This window comes from Gymnodraco acuticeps, unplaced genomic scaffold (assembly GCF_902827175.1).
Source record: "Gymnodraco acuticeps unplaced genomic scaffold, fGymAcu1.1, whole genome shotgun sequence".
Lineage (NCBI taxonomy): Eukaryota > Metazoa > Chordata > Actinopteri > Perciformes > Bathydraconidae > Gymnodraco > Gymnodraco acuticeps.
Window position 1 is genome coordinate 340,104 of NW_022991040.1, and position 14,819 is coordinate 354,922.

Sequence of the window (14,819 nt, forward strand, 5' to 3'; positions counted from 1 at the left end):
AGAAAATATCAAGAAGATACCGTAAGTGATCTCTACAATAAAACAGTTTAGTGCCTGACATTACAAAATATATTAATAGGAGGATGTGCAAAACAGACAAACTAATAAGGATTTATTTAAACATTAAATAATACTTTAGGTTAAGGTCTTCTTTTAAATAAGAAAAAAGCTTTGGGGGTATCAACAGATAAATATTAAGCCTGACAAAGTACTTAAAGTCTAATATATTGCATGGTTTGTTTTGGAACTTGACAATCAACTTTCCTGCAATGTTAACTATGTTGAAGCACTTATTTTAACCGATATTATACATATGAATTATACAGTACTCTTATGTATGTAGATAGAATAAGAAATGTGCAGAATATGACAATTTAATGGTGGAAGTATACACACATATTGATAGATGTCTTGTAATGCACTGTTGAGGAACTTGCGACCCAAGTTTTCCATTCATTGCATAACTACACTGTAGTTGTGTATATGATATGTCAATAAACCTTAGAACATCTTGAAATCTTGAAAGGCATGTGCAAAATAGCCATTATATGCAGTCTTTAATGAACGATTAGTAGAGAATAAACTGTGTTTTATTGTGTTGCTCTGTTGGAGCAGCCTGTGACCTAAGGGGGGGGGGGGGGGGGGGTAGGACACATTCAATTCCTGTTTTGGATAGTGTGCCGTCGATGGTTTTCATTCCATTTCAAAGTGCTGTTTGACGCTCGGCGTAAACTTTGCGCACTGCCACTCCAACATCCAATCACAGAGCTTGAGGACTAATCACTGGGTTTGTCAAGCAAAGCACATGTACTCTAATTTCCCCTCCTCGACTCCTATCCTCGACTCCTTGACAATCAAGACAAAAGAGGTTTCTCAATACTCAAATTTCCCCTCCTCGACTCTTCGACTCCTCGGTCCTCCGGTAGTGACCCGGAAATGAATTTCAGCGCGCCATGTTGAAGGACATCTAATTTCTCTAAATGCACTTCGAGGACCGAGCATCGAGCATCGAGGAGGCTCTCTGGAGGAGCTCTAACCGAGGAGACACTGATGCATCCTCCACGGCTCCTCCACGGATGCATTTCCGGGAACGGTGGAGGCGTGACGCACGGCCGGACTTATCTCAGCCAATGACAGCTCTGCATGCATCCCTTGGATATTATATTAGTAACTGCTTTCATCGCAACGCGATGTTTACAGTGAGAACAGCTGTGAGGTCTGTGCAGAAAGCAGAGCAGTGTGTAAAATATATATCACTCAGTATAACAGGCCTACATTACTTTCTGTATTTGTATGCTGTAGTTTAGTAGATATCTACAAACAAAGAGTCGATATTTTTCTAAGACCATTTAGTGCTTCACATAATAAAATACACAACGGCTGTAGCCTGATTATGCTTTAGGAGCAGTAGGTGTGTGTGGTACAGTGTGTAGGTGTGTGTTGTACAGTGCGTAGATGCGGCGGACAGACGGGTCTCAGTTGGTTTGGTTTCCTATGCTTACTTTTAATACTTGTACAACTTTTGGCCCGTAACTTAAATTCCCCATTTCAGCGACCAGAGAGAGGGGTGGGGGGGGGGGGGATATATCCAGTCTCTGATTGTGTTACGTTATTATGAGAGTGCTCTCATACTTGTTTGATTCTGAAATTGTATATATTTATATAAATATATGTGTGTGTATATGTCCGCATCTGTAGCCTGTTATTGTCTCATTATACCGCACTGTGAATGAATAGGCTACATGCACTAGGGTCTGAGACGTACTTCCGCCTTAGCCGTTATACTGCTCGGACGCTTCCGGGTTGCTTCTGGTCTGCGTAGCTGAGCGTCCACAAATGTTTTACTGTTTAAATCTGGGGTTTAAATATGAGTCGACGGAATATTTTCAAAACGGAGCATTTGCAAAGTCAAGTAAAGAACTACTCCGAGCACTGCTGTGTCCCACTTTGTACGGCGTCAGCTAAATTCAACGGCGTCCTAAGTTTCCATGGCTTTCCGACCGAACTCGAGCTGCGAAGACAGTGGCTGGTTAAAATACGACGCGATAACTTTACAATCTCCTCTCACTCCAAGGTCTGCAGTCACTTCGCTACGGATCAACTAATAGAGCCAAAAACCCTTGATGGCCGTAGGAGGCTTGTGAAAGGTGCTGTCCCAACTCTGTTTGAGTGGAATCACTTCACTGCTCAAACACCGCGGGCTAGTGTTTGGGAGAGAAGGGAGCGGCCCACTGAACGAGTCTCTCGGGAGGAGCAGGAAGAGCACATCGATGTCCGTGACCATGATTACTGCTCAACCCCTGAACCAGCTTCACTGGACATGTCCTCTCAAGCTACAGAAGACAACTCCAAAACATTGGAGGATCTGCAGAAGCAACTGCAGGAGTTAAGAGTCCAGCGAGAGTTTTGCTTACAGCGGTTTGCTGGCTCCGACGACAACATCCGATTCTATACCAGGTAATGTTTTGGCTAAATTCTATCCAAGTTTTTGAGATGGGTTAGCTTATAAAGAATCCTGTTTACCTGCCGTTTGACTGCTGACTATTTGCATGCAGTGTTGGAATAAGTAGGCTACTCAACTTAACTGAAGTATAAGTACAAATACTATGGTTTGAAAATACTCCTGAACTGAACATGTAGAATCATAAATCATGTGTTTTCATAAGTAACTAGAAACTATGAAGGTTAACTAAATGTGGTGGAGTAAAACATACTAATACTAACAACATACTGATAATACTTTACTACAAGTGGAAATCTTCAAAACCTTACCAAAGTACATGTCAATATCCACTGCGTTTCTCCCAGTTGCACACTTAAGAATGAAGAGTAAAAGTAGTCATTCTGTGTAAAATGTTCCCTGTATGTTTTAGATTATTATTACTGCTGCTTTAATGTAGTTGTTACATGTTACTGCTGTATATTACTATACCTGCACCAAGTGCCTTCTTAATCAGTCTATTTGAATTGTAATGTATTATAGCAAACAAGAGGAAAGCATTAGCCCATGTGTTACAGTTAACGAGTCAATTCATGACTGACATGTGTCTTTTGTGTACAGATTCCCGAGCTATAACCACCTGATGGCCTTCTGGTTTTTGATTGAGCCTTCCATTTATAAAATGGTTCGTGTTACAAGAGCAATATCAGCTGCCAAGAGGAATGAAGAAGTGGTTACACACGCACGTCCATCAACGGTAGGCTCCGTTTCTTTTAACACACAATCTAAACACAAACTGAAGGGAAAATGTTTCTCCAACATTTCATTGCTTTCGTGTAGGCTAAAAGGCTATAGTACTCAATCCTTTTTGAATACATCAGAGAACTAAAACAACTTAATGTTTTTTCCATGGTGTGCTACACTCATGACATTAATATAGTACCCTTTTTTGTTTATCTTCCAGAGACAGCTGCTTCAGCCAATTGACGAGTTATTCCTTTTTCTCTGCTTCCTGTCGGTGGGTTTGAAAGAGAGGGACCTTGCAAACCGCTTCAACGTCCACCAGTCCACTGTGAGCCGCATCATTGCAACATGGACGAGTTTTCTTACAACTTTATTGGGGTCACAGTGCATCTGGCTTACACCTGCAGAAGTTCAAGCCCACCTCTCAGAGGCATTCAAAGATTTCCCAGACACACAGGTGATCCTGGATTGCACAGAGCTGAGGTGTCAAACACCATCCTCACTCCTCCTCCAAAGTGAAATGTATTCTACATACAAATCTCACTGCACCATGAAAGCCCTGGTTGGCATAGCCCCACATGGCGCAGTGACATTTGTTTCCAGTCTGTATGGTGGTTCTGTCAGCGACAAGGAGATTTTCAAACAATCTGGAATAGCTGCGTTGTTGACTGAAAACATGGCAGTGATGGTAGATAAGGGCTTCCTGATCAGCGATTGCTGCAAATGCAAGGTGTACTGCCCACCTTTTCTGTCAAAGCAGAAGCAAATGCCAGCCTATCAGGTGAGGGAGACACAGGCCATTGCCAGACTGAGGGTTCATGTGGAGCGTGTCATTAGGAGGATAAAAGAGAACAAACTTTTTGATGGTGTCATCCTCCTGTCCCATGCCTACAACATCAACCAACTGTTTGCAGTAGCATGTATGCTGTCAAACTATCAGAACAAAGCACTGGTCAAGAAATGGGTGAAATAAGACAAGATGATGACACCTGTGCAGGTAGCTGTGATTAAGCTGGGTGAGCACACCGTAATCCCGTGTTGCCTGACACACGCTAGTGTTTTGTTTGAATAAATGGTAAATAGCAAATTACAATGCGTTGATGATTTCTTACAAATGCACTGATTTACTATTCATTACACAAATCACTTCACTTTATTGTCTTTTTAAATACAATTGTATATTTATTTACATATATGAAATGTGACAAACAATATATATCAAAAACAAAATATTGAAATCACATTTTGTTGTCATTCAGAACACATGATTGAGGGATTGCCTCCTAAAAACAATGACGGCTGAGCCAAGGTCTAGCAGCTAACTGCTTACAGAGTTAACAATGGCTACAGTGCCCACTACTTTTTTAATGACAGGCACTTCGGCATGTAGGCTATGTGTAAAAAAAAAAAAGTCTACTTTTTCTCTGATTGCTCTTTGCACTTCTGGATCTGTGTATATTCTTTGCACCAGGTAGTCCTCTTGTGCCCACACTACAAAATCACACCACTGCATCCCAGATACAAGAAGTTGACCCTGTACTTGCCAGTAATAGGCATGGCTTTTCTTGAGCTTAGGGGAGCCACATTCCATCTGCACATATTTGCAGTCGACATAATTTGGGACATTGGGACATTTGAATTCAACAAGGCCAAATTGGGGATATTCTGTTGGGTCAAAAACAACTCCATCAGGGGAGGCACCAAGCCAGGGCGTAGAGGGGTGAATGACAAGGCCACAAGGGGAGTAGTTCACGTTTGCCAGTCTACTGTATTCAGCTGCTACTGTGGGCTCCATCTCGGCACCTCTCCTCATTTCTGCAGTCTGCCTTGTACCTTTGAGTATTCGCTCTGCAAGAGAGTTAGCAGAGCTCTCACCTCTGACGTGACAAATCTCTCTAAACCTAGAGACAGTAACCCTGGGTTTGCGGAGCAGATGCCACTCTGAGCTAGAGCTTTGCTCACGGGTAGTCTCCTCAATTTTGTGAGACATTTCCAAATCAACAGATAAGCTGTTCATATGTAGTTGCTCCTCTTCTGAGCACACCAGCGGTAAATCACATGGCAAGATCACATACCCCTCTATGGGCAAGTGGGGTGTTGGTGGTGTGTCAGTGTGAAGTGTGGTGTACCGAGACGTCAAAGCAGGCATCTGATAGGACAGAACACTGCCCTCCTGCACAATCCCGAAGGCACTTTCCACAAGGGGCTTGTCAGGTCTCATGTTCATTGTGGTCACAAGCGGCCTGTCTTCAATGCTGAATGCTGAGTATGCCTCCGTAACTCTGAACAGGCAGGGATCTGGTAATGGCCCCACCATGCCTCTGTAGAATCCACTCCTACAAAGAATGGCAAAGACAATATAGCACATTAATGTGACAATAAAGGTTAGGAATACAGCACCAGAATTATGAATTTTAAAAACACAGGAAACACAATTTTCCAGCTAAAATTACCTTACTCCAGTCTGCAGCATCCTATTTGGTACAGGCTTGGCGAAGACCATGGAGTTGATGGGCCCTGGCTTCACACCCTTAAGGAAAAGACAATTACTGTTCGTTGAGTCACTTTAAAACAAAAACTCTGTGAAAGATTACAAGTATTTGAACCTCATTGAAATTACCATTGTTCGCGGCTTGTGCCATTGCTGTTCCGATTCAGTACAGCTATGCACAGGTGGCACAACTGGCATGTTCAGTTCAGTGTAGTGTGCTGTTTGGAACAGCAATGCTACTGTGTGATTGCACAAAACAGTTCCTGCAACACAGGAGCACTGGTTGTGCGTGAGCACCACTGGTGATGAATCACGAAGCGTTATCTAAAAAAGAGAGAATAAATACTAGTGATTAGTAACCTCACTTGTTACTATGAGCCAGGAGGTTATTATGAGTAGAATTATTGGTTATTTTTACTGAGCCATTATCCTAGAAGAAGCATGTATTCCTGAATGCTTAGTGTTACCCTCTTACCCTACAATACCACAATGAACTTTCTTTGGAAACTAAGATGCCTTGAAAATTGTATTAAAGCAGTTTTTTACTATATATTTGAACCCCCAAACTTACACATCCATAATCAATGTAAAAATATCTGACCAATCAGCTGTGATAAAGCAGGGAGAAGTAGGACACTGTTGAGATTCCCTTAAGGTAAACTAATGTTTAACTGAACTGAAACTCAATAAACAGGGGGGAACAGTGTCAATGCTGCCTGCCTACACTCAAACTGTGTGCTGTCTCGCTCTTCCGCATTGACCTGTAGCACAAGGCTCTCACGCTGACCTGCCCTGTCAGCCTGTCTTTATTGGACACTGAATGAAGAAAAACAGAGCAACAGCGTTAGATCTATACTCACGTCAACACATCTATGGCAACATTGCTTTACAAAAGCTGATACCATTATGCAGTGTGGCTAACAACAAGATAACCTTGGCTAGGCTATAAGGCTATTAAACGATAGTATTTGTTAGCAAAATGGCTAATGTTTTAAAGAATTAACACCAGAAACAGTACATAGCGTTACCCAGAGCCCTATAGTAGTCTACTATAGTAGTAGTATAATAATAATAATAATAATAGTAGTTATACTATAGGGCTCTGGCGTTACCTAGCTTTTGACAGCTAATGTTAGCATAACCCGGAGCATAAGCTAGCTGGTTAGTACCGGTTACCTTCTTACCTTCATAGTTGTGTATATATGACGCAGCATATAATTTGAAGCCTTTATCGAGTTTGCTGGCTGGTGCTTTAGTCGTCCGGCAAATCCGATGAACATCTGACATTTTTAATTTCGGAAGCTCTTGTAGGCAGCGGGTGTAGAAGGTCGTCATTTTCAAACAGGAAATGAATCGGCCGCTATGAGTAGAATGCGGAAGTGACTGTGCATGTAGCCTATTAAAAGTAAATAAGTCATCATTCACATCTGTCCATCAGACAGAGGGCTGCTGTGCCTCCTGTCATCATTAATGGACGTCTCTTTAAAATGACCGCTCAGAGGAGAGGAGTTCTCATTTCTCTAACCGCCTGCTGCTTCTACTCCTCTCTCTTCGGTTCCCCTCCTCAGTCCTCCGCTCGCATCTCCTGTGGGCGGCACCAAGTCTCGAGGAGGGGAGTCGAGGATAAGAGTCGAGGAGGGGAAATGTGAGTATTGAGAAACCTCTATAGTCCCGCCCACAGGAGATGCGAGCAGAGGACTCGAGGAGGGGAACCGAGGAGAGAGGAGGGGAAGCAGCAGGCGGTTAGAGAAATGAGAACTCCTCTCCTCTGAGCGGTCATTTTAAAGAGACGTCCATTAATGATGACAGGAGGCACAGCAGCACTCTGTCTGATGGACAGATGTGTTCATGACGACTTATATATTTACTTTTAATTCATTGACAGTGTGGTATAATGAGACAATAACAGGCTACAGATGCGGACATATACACACAAATATATTTATATAAATATATACCATTTTAAGTATGAGAGCACTCTCATAATAACATAACACAATCAAAGACTGGATATATCCCCCCCTCTCTCTGGTCGCTGAAATGGGGAATTGAAATTACGGCCAAAAGTTGTACAAGTATTAAAAGTAAGCATAGGACACCAAACCAACTGAGAACCGTCTGTCCGCCACATCTACGCACTGTACAACACACACCTACACACTGTACCACACACACACCTACACACTGTACCACACACACCTACAGCTCCTAAAGCAGGGGTAGGCAAGTAAGTTTGGCCGTGGGCCAATTTTTTGCTGAGCCGCAAGATGGCGGGCCAGAACATAATCAAAGCCTAATTCAAGGAATTGATTTTGGTAAGAGGGCGCAGCGCCCCTGTTCAGAAAAAACTCTGATATCGCTGATAAGCCTCCCCATCAACACTCTGATGTGCAGTCAGATCCGCTGATTGGTTCACTGATGATATAGGCGCCCAATCCAGAGCCTCTGGCTAGACCCGCCCAAAGGGAGGCTCGTCCTCTCTAGCCCCATTTCAGTCCCAAAGCCAGGGCTATTATCTGTATTTTAACAGACTTATCTTTTAAATCTTTAACCCTAACCCTCTGAAATTGTAGGGAGGATGGTCCTCCCTTTTCTCAATGGACGAGTCTCCACTGAGTAAAGTAGAGTTATTAACTAGCAGTGTTATTTAACATACTTTTATTCTGATAAGTATTGTCAAGTTCTCTGGGTTTTTGGCATTTATTTGAGTGTTTGAGGTTCAGGTTGAAAACCTTTAAAAAATACCAAAGGACAAAATAAATCAATTACAGCAGTTTTGCTTTGCAATTTCATATATTATAACCTAAATTAATCAGTAACCAAGTATTTTACTCAAACTCAATGTATTTAATAGTTAAATAAGTAGCCTACTTTAATTGACCTGGTTCCCCCCAACCACACATTTGCCATATGTGACCCGCTCTATCGAAATCAGTCGAAAGTCGCAACGGCTCATTTCAAAATAAACGTGGATTTGCGTAAAAAAATAGTTTTTCGGGGATCGGGTGTTTTGTTTGATTTTAAATAAACAAAGTCTTGGCTTTCAGAATATGACATTTTTATATCCAAAATCACACGATAAATACATGTTTGAAGCTTGTAAAGGGAAGATGACAGCTCTCCCTCGCCACTCTGCTCTTCCACAGCGCCGCTTCCCCTCCCTCCGCTGACATTATGAATGTAAGCGGATATGTCAGGACAGAATTTATTTTACCGGACAAATTTGAAACTTACCGGTCATGTTTCAATAATAATAATAAGAATTGTGTAGCAGAGTTTCCGTTAGCAGGTAATCACCGGACTAGGACCGGATATGCTGATGTTTAAAACTCAGTTAATGGGGCTCATTTTTATATTGCTTCAGTTTATAATGGTTACAGATCAAAAAATTCAGATTCATTTTTCAATAAATGATTCCACAAACAACATAATTATTACATTCAAACAAACTACTTGTAGTAGATGAAGTACATTATTCAAAAGTTTACATTAACTTTGAATAATAACACGGGAGAAACGGATGCTCTCTTTTCCCCTCTCCCTCCCTCTCTCTCCTGACAGCCCGTCAGTTTCTCATGCAGCTCGCTAAACAGTGGGCGGGGCTTCAGGTGATCATGCAGAGCTGCGTGTCTCCATCAGACTCAGCAGCTGATCTGATCTCTCTCTCGGGTCCGGTTACACTTCACTCGCGTTTATGTCCATATCGATCAGATCCAGCTCTCCTGATCGGCCTTTATAGAGAGCACCGATCAAACTATTAAGAGTGAATATCGGCCGATAATGACCGGCGGCCGATCGATCGGCGGCTAACGGAAACCCTGATGTGCAACTGTCGGTCCTATGTTGTAAAAAAAAAAAAAAAAAAAATCAAAATAATATTTTATTTTTGATTCTCAAAATTACGGGCCAAATATTATTGCTGGCGGTCCAACAATGGCCCGCGGGCCGCCTGTTGTGAAGCACTAAATGGTCTTAGAAAAATATCGACTCTTTGTTTGTAGATATCTACTAAACTACAGCATACAAATACAGAGAGTAATGTAGGCCTGTTATACTGAGTGATATATATTATACACACAGTTGTGCCAGCAGGGGGGGGGCCATGGCCACCCTGATATACCACACACCGCCTCGCCAGTTACGTATGCGTAGTACTTTATCTGATATTTCACAACAAATATACAGTCGCTTGATTTGAGCTTCCAACACTCATACTGCAGCCCCTCCCTCTCCCACTGCTACCATGGTAACACTCTTATACTCAGCGCACCACTCTCTGAGATTCGCACAGACAGCAGCAGGTTGCAGCAAAACGTTTCTTTCTACTGACTGGACTGGAGTTGACAAAAATCCACCAGACTTCTAGAAGGTAAGTCGTATACGTTCGTTGCCTGTTAAGCCCCACAACACTTTAAGCTTTAGTGTGTTAGCTTTAGGTAGCAAAAAACTGAGATATGCTTACCTTTAGCTGTTATTCTGATCAACATGTGTGTTCAATGGCATTACAACGAGAAAAACGCTGGAAGACCTGGAAAACAGGCTCGGGGCTCAGTAAAGGCTGGCTTGACTTCAGCTATAATTCGTCTGTAAACACACTTTGGCGGCTATCCTAGTTAGCCTTAGTTTAGCTTGCTAAGCTAACGTTAGCTGATGTCGGTATGCTGGGCTGGTGTAATGCGTAGGCTACTATTAATCACTGCTGTGTGTAATGTGAATTTGCATAAAATGAAGAGAAAGTCAACAGACATCTCTTCTTATTTTAAGAAGAATATGAGTAAAGGAGAGACAGAGCTGGCAGGGGAACAGCAGCATAGGGCTAGTGAGGATATGGCCATACATGCTAGAAAGTACATGTGGAACTCTGTTTTGTAAAAGTGAAACTAAAACCTAAGTACAGTTTTATTAATGTGATTGTGACCTTTGTAATCATTTAAGTCTTCTACACACTTTAGGTCTGCAGCTCCTTCAAAATGAAACGAGAATCTATGCAGTTTTTCCTCTTCTGTGTTCTGAGGTTATGAGCCGACCATTAGTCAAGTTTGTTTTCATAATGTTCTGTATGCTAATTTAAAAAAAGGGTAACCAGTTTGTTTATAAAGTATAAATATACATTTTCAAAACACATGGAATACAAGCTATATGTATTACTCTCACCACAGTGGCCTAATCTAAAAAAATAGAATGTCTCGTCACCTATTTTCTGTCTAATACTAAAAGGTGGTGTTTTGTATAATTTATATAGTAAATGTTTTGAATTTGCTATAAAGGTCAATAATAGATGGTGTTTTTGTGTTCAATTACAGTATTTATTTACCATTTTATACCCCTTGTGTTTTTGGGTCCTGTTGAAAAAAAATAGTCATGTTTTAAAACTTGATTTAATAAAGTAATGTCAATCATCTTTGATCCCAGTGTGACACAAACAGCTTTGTTCAGTCTAAAACAATTTATAACCTAGAGACATAATATAACTGAAGAACATGTTGTGTTGCTGTTGTGTGTTGTATGTGTTGAGAATGCTGAACATGTTGTGCCTTACAATAAAGGAACTTATTTAAATTAAGCTGTATTTGTCTTTTTAAAAAGGAAAGAACAACTAGCATATATAAAAAACAAAACAATAAATCACCTAACATATATAACATATGTATATTGTGTATACATAACACAAAACAAGTTTCTTTTAAATGTAGTTTGAAGTAAAATGTTAACTATCCGTATTATATTCACTTCAGATGAATAGTATCAGAAAATGTAAAATAAGAAACCAAAGTATATCAGTAGGTGATTCTCTTTGCCATTGTTTTCATCTAGTCTATACTTTTACAACAATTAAATTATTGGTTTTGGTGAGCCACCCCAAGATTTTCAGTGGCCCCATTTGGCCACTTCTATGAAAAATATCTGGAGGCGCCACTGTATACACACTGCTCTGCTTTCTGCACGGACCTCACAGCTGTTCTCACTGTAAACATTGCATCGCGATGAAAGCAGTTACTAAAATAATATCCAGGGGATGCATGCAGAGCTGTCATTGGCTGAGATAAGTCCGGCCATGCGTCACGCCTCCACCGTTCCCGGAAATGCATCCGCGGAGGAGCCGCGGAGGAACCATCACGGCCCGTCCACACAGCGGCGTGCGTTGAAGCTTCCAACACTTCTGCCCATTCACTCTGAATGGGGTGACGTCACTTTTAGCCGAACTGCATTTTGGGAAGCGACGTGGAGCGTTGCTGGCGTAGCTGGCGTCAAAAGTTGAGCAATGTTCAACTTTTGACGCCTCGACGGAGGCGTCAGCCAATGAAATCCCGTTTATGCAAATCTGCCAGTACAAGCACTAGCCAATCAAACCGCGTGTATGCTGGGAGAGACTACGCAGGTCATTTCCTCATATTCAAAAAAATTGAGGGAAAATTCATTATAGCGGTAGTGAATCACCCGGTGCTGTATGATCAGTCTCTGTTGATCTACCGGGATACAAACCGGAGGAGCGAGGCATGGAGGGAGGTGGCAGAGACAGTGGGTGAATCTGGTAGGTTTTCGCCTGTTTGGGGATTTTATATCCAGTTTACTTCGTTTTAACATTGCTATTGCTTTGTATGTCGGGGGCAGGAGATTCATGTGATTGGTTGTTGGTCGCGTTGCTCGCAAAAAATTCCCAAGCTTCAGATACGCCCACCTCCAAGCGTCAACGCACGCTGCTGTGTGGACGCTCCGTCAGTGTATCCTCGGTTATAGCTCCTCCAGAGAGCCTCCTCGATGCTCGATACTCTGTCCTCGATGTGCATTTAGAGAAATTAGATTCTTCAACATGGCGCGCTGCAATCCATTTCCGGGTCACTACCGGAGGACCGAGGAGTCGAGTATTGAGGAGCCTCTATGGTGTAGTCCCAAGCGATAGCTGAGGATTCTGGGTAGTGTAGTGTCTTCTGCCATCCTAAAATATTTGTTTCTCCGAATCAAAGGGGGAAAATACAAAAGCATTGTACACAATTTAAACCAATCAATGTTGTGTAATTGACGAGGATAATCTGGTGTTTTTGAGTTGATGAGTAGTGCAGATATCACTGTTAAATCATTTGATCATTGGTTTTATTATGAAAACATCGTGACCGGAAATACTGTTTTCACCCCGTCAGGGTTGACGCTAACTTTACATGGAAGCTGCCGCATATAAACGTTCTCCTGGCGAAACCTCAAATCATCTTCGTAATATCTATCAAACTATAGATCCATATATCCACTGAACGTGGATTCTAAAAGTACAATATACACTTCTCGCTAGGAATCTAATCTAAAAGCATTTTAATGGCCAAACTATCCTACAATTTAGGATTTTCCAGAGAGGGTTATTTGTGAATAAACGACCCTCTGTAACGTTTGCAATCAACGGGAGCACTAGAGGTCAAAAACTTTAAAACGTGATTACAGTATAGGTTGTATTAAGCACTTGAACAAACTACCTATTTGGTCGTAATAAGGGCTTGAACAATCGACCTATTTGGTCGTATGAGTTGGAGGACTTGTTGTTGGGATCCTATAGAAAAGTGTGGTTAACATGCATGAAGGGGTATGTGTTTTCAGAACTAATTATAGTTTTGAAACACTGTCCTTTAAAATAGACCTAGATTTCTTCTTACATTATCACCGTATTACAGTTTATTGCAGTATTTAAAAGTTTCTGCTTACTTTGTCCTAAGTTACGAAACAGTGTGAGAAAAGAGGCAATGCTAGTGATGGTTCCTATTTTCTTTTGCGCTGACAACTTTCTCTATTCCTTTAATAATGTTTTTCCTATCCTAAACCATACATATCTTAACTAATTGAAGTATAATCTATCCACACCATTCATAACCATGATGTGTCTTATCACCAGTGTTGTGCTAGTTACTGAAAACCAGTAACTAGTTACCATTACTAGTTACTTCATGTCAAAAGTAACGCAGTTAATTTACTAGTTACTTACACCCAAACGTAATGCGTTACTGTGAAAAGTAACGTTTTCGTTACTTGAAAAAAGGGCTCCCATTAATGCCCTTATAGCCTTCATTTCAGTACTGTTATTGCATTGGATAATAATACAATCTGTTGATCAACTTGACATGCATTATATGCAATCTGGATTGCATCGATATTAGCTGGCTTTCCATTTTTGTATATTCTTTCTCCAGGTAGTTGGAACAAGTTTTCCGTCCCATATGCCGTGTGCCGCCCGGACATGCTATCATGCTAACTAGCTCCCTGAAAGCGAGTGACTCCACTGTAGCAATAGCCTGCATGTGTTCTACAACATGCCGTGCAATGGCTTTATCGACTTTTCCCTGGCCAGCAGTCCCTTGGTTAAAATCCAGCCGCTGTTGCTTAGGTGGAGGTGGAGTGGCGTCGGCTGAGTCTCTGTGGTCTTAGCTACTAGCTTCGTCCCAGCATGTTGTTTTTGCAGATGTTTTAAGATATTTGAATTACTGGTTTGGGCAGTAGATAGGATCTTTGACCCGCCAAGACACAACTTACAGTTAACTAAAACGTTCTTTTCTTTGTGCTCGACAAAAGTGAAATAATGAGAATATCTCCAGGTGGAGAAACTAGACTTGCGGCTCCGCCGCCGCCATGATAGTCTTGTTAGTAAACAACACAAACACGCCCACAGCCCGTCTCCGCATGTGACACAGGAAGTATCTAAGTACATTTACTCAAGTACTGTACTTAAGTACAGTTCTCATCTCTGTTCGCCTGGCTGTTGACTATATAAAAAAACTAACGCAGTAACGGAGTAACGCACCATGTAGTAACGGTAACTGAGTTACTGAATTTGAAAAGTAATGCGTTAGAGTACTAGTTACTGCCAAAAATAACGGCGTTATAGTAACGCGTTACTTGTAGCGCGTTACTCCCAACACTGCTTATCACCTTATGTAACTTCAACCTTCGACCACAATGATATCTGCCATGTGATGTTATTACATGGGTCATTAAAGACAATTGCATTTACCATTGAAAAACATTGTCATGGAACATGGAACTGGTCCAATATTAATGTTCTATCCGACAGAAATGTCTTCCAATTTTCACAAGATATCCTATTTAACAGATGATATAAACAAATGCAAATCCCCCAGCCCTGGCAAACTACAGCAACAGAAGCAC

The 14,819-nt window shown here is 41.5% G+C and overlaps 3 protein-coding genes across 6 annotated transcripts in view; 2 read left to right on the forward strand and 1 right to left on the reverse strand.

Annotated features, from left to right (window-relative positions):
• LOC117559811 (dipeptidyl aminopeptidase-like protein 6) overlaps nucleotides 1-14,819 on the forward strand; it is a 446,505-nt gene that overhangs the window by 125,382 nt on the left and 306,304 nt on the right. Inside the window, exon 1 of one of the 2 annotated variants that reach the window (XM_034236502.1) lies at nucleotides 9,953-10,044. The exons of the other annotated variant lie outside the window; for it this stretch is intronic. The gene's annotated coding sequence lies outside the window, so the exon portion shown is untranslated. Of the gene's footprint in view, nucleotides 1-9,952; nucleotides 10,045-14,819 lie in introns of those variants that run through there. 2 annotated transcript variants of the gene reach the window in all.
• Nucleotides 1,854-4,274, forward strand: LOC117559813. Its single transcript, XM_034236503.1, has 3 exons — nucleotides 1,854-2,457; nucleotides 3,062-3,197; nucleotides 3,405-4,274. The coding sequence occupies exons 1-3, from the start codon at nucleotides 1,868-1,870 to the stop codon at nucleotides 4,155-4,157; spliced, it is 1,479 nt and encodes a 492-aa protein (XP_034092394.1). The 5' UTR covers nucleotides 1,854-1,867; the 3' UTR covers nucleotides 4,158-4,274.
• Nucleotides 4,346-7,137, reverse strand: LOC117559814. 3 transcript variants are annotated; one of them, XM_034236507.1, is made up of 4 exons: nucleotides 6,860-7,137; nucleotides 5,805-5,999; nucleotides 5,643-5,714; nucleotides 4,346-5,520 (listed from the first exon to the last, which is right to left on the reverse strand). In XM_034236507.1, exons 1-4 carry the CDS (start codon nucleotides 6,953-6,955, stop codon nucleotides 5,434-5,436), a joined length of 450 nt encoding a protein of 149 aa, XP_034092398.1. In that variant the 5' UTR covers nucleotides 6,956-7,137; the 3' UTR covers nucleotides 4,346-5,433. The 3 variants fall into 3 exon arrangements, with proteins under 3 accessions (XP_034092398.1, XP_034092395.1, XP_034092397.1); XM_034236504.1 differs by having other exon boundaries at nucleotides 5,638-5,714; nucleotides 6,860-7,130; XM_034236506.1 differs by lacking the exon at nucleotides 5,643-5,714 and having other exon boundaries at nucleotides 6,860-7,127.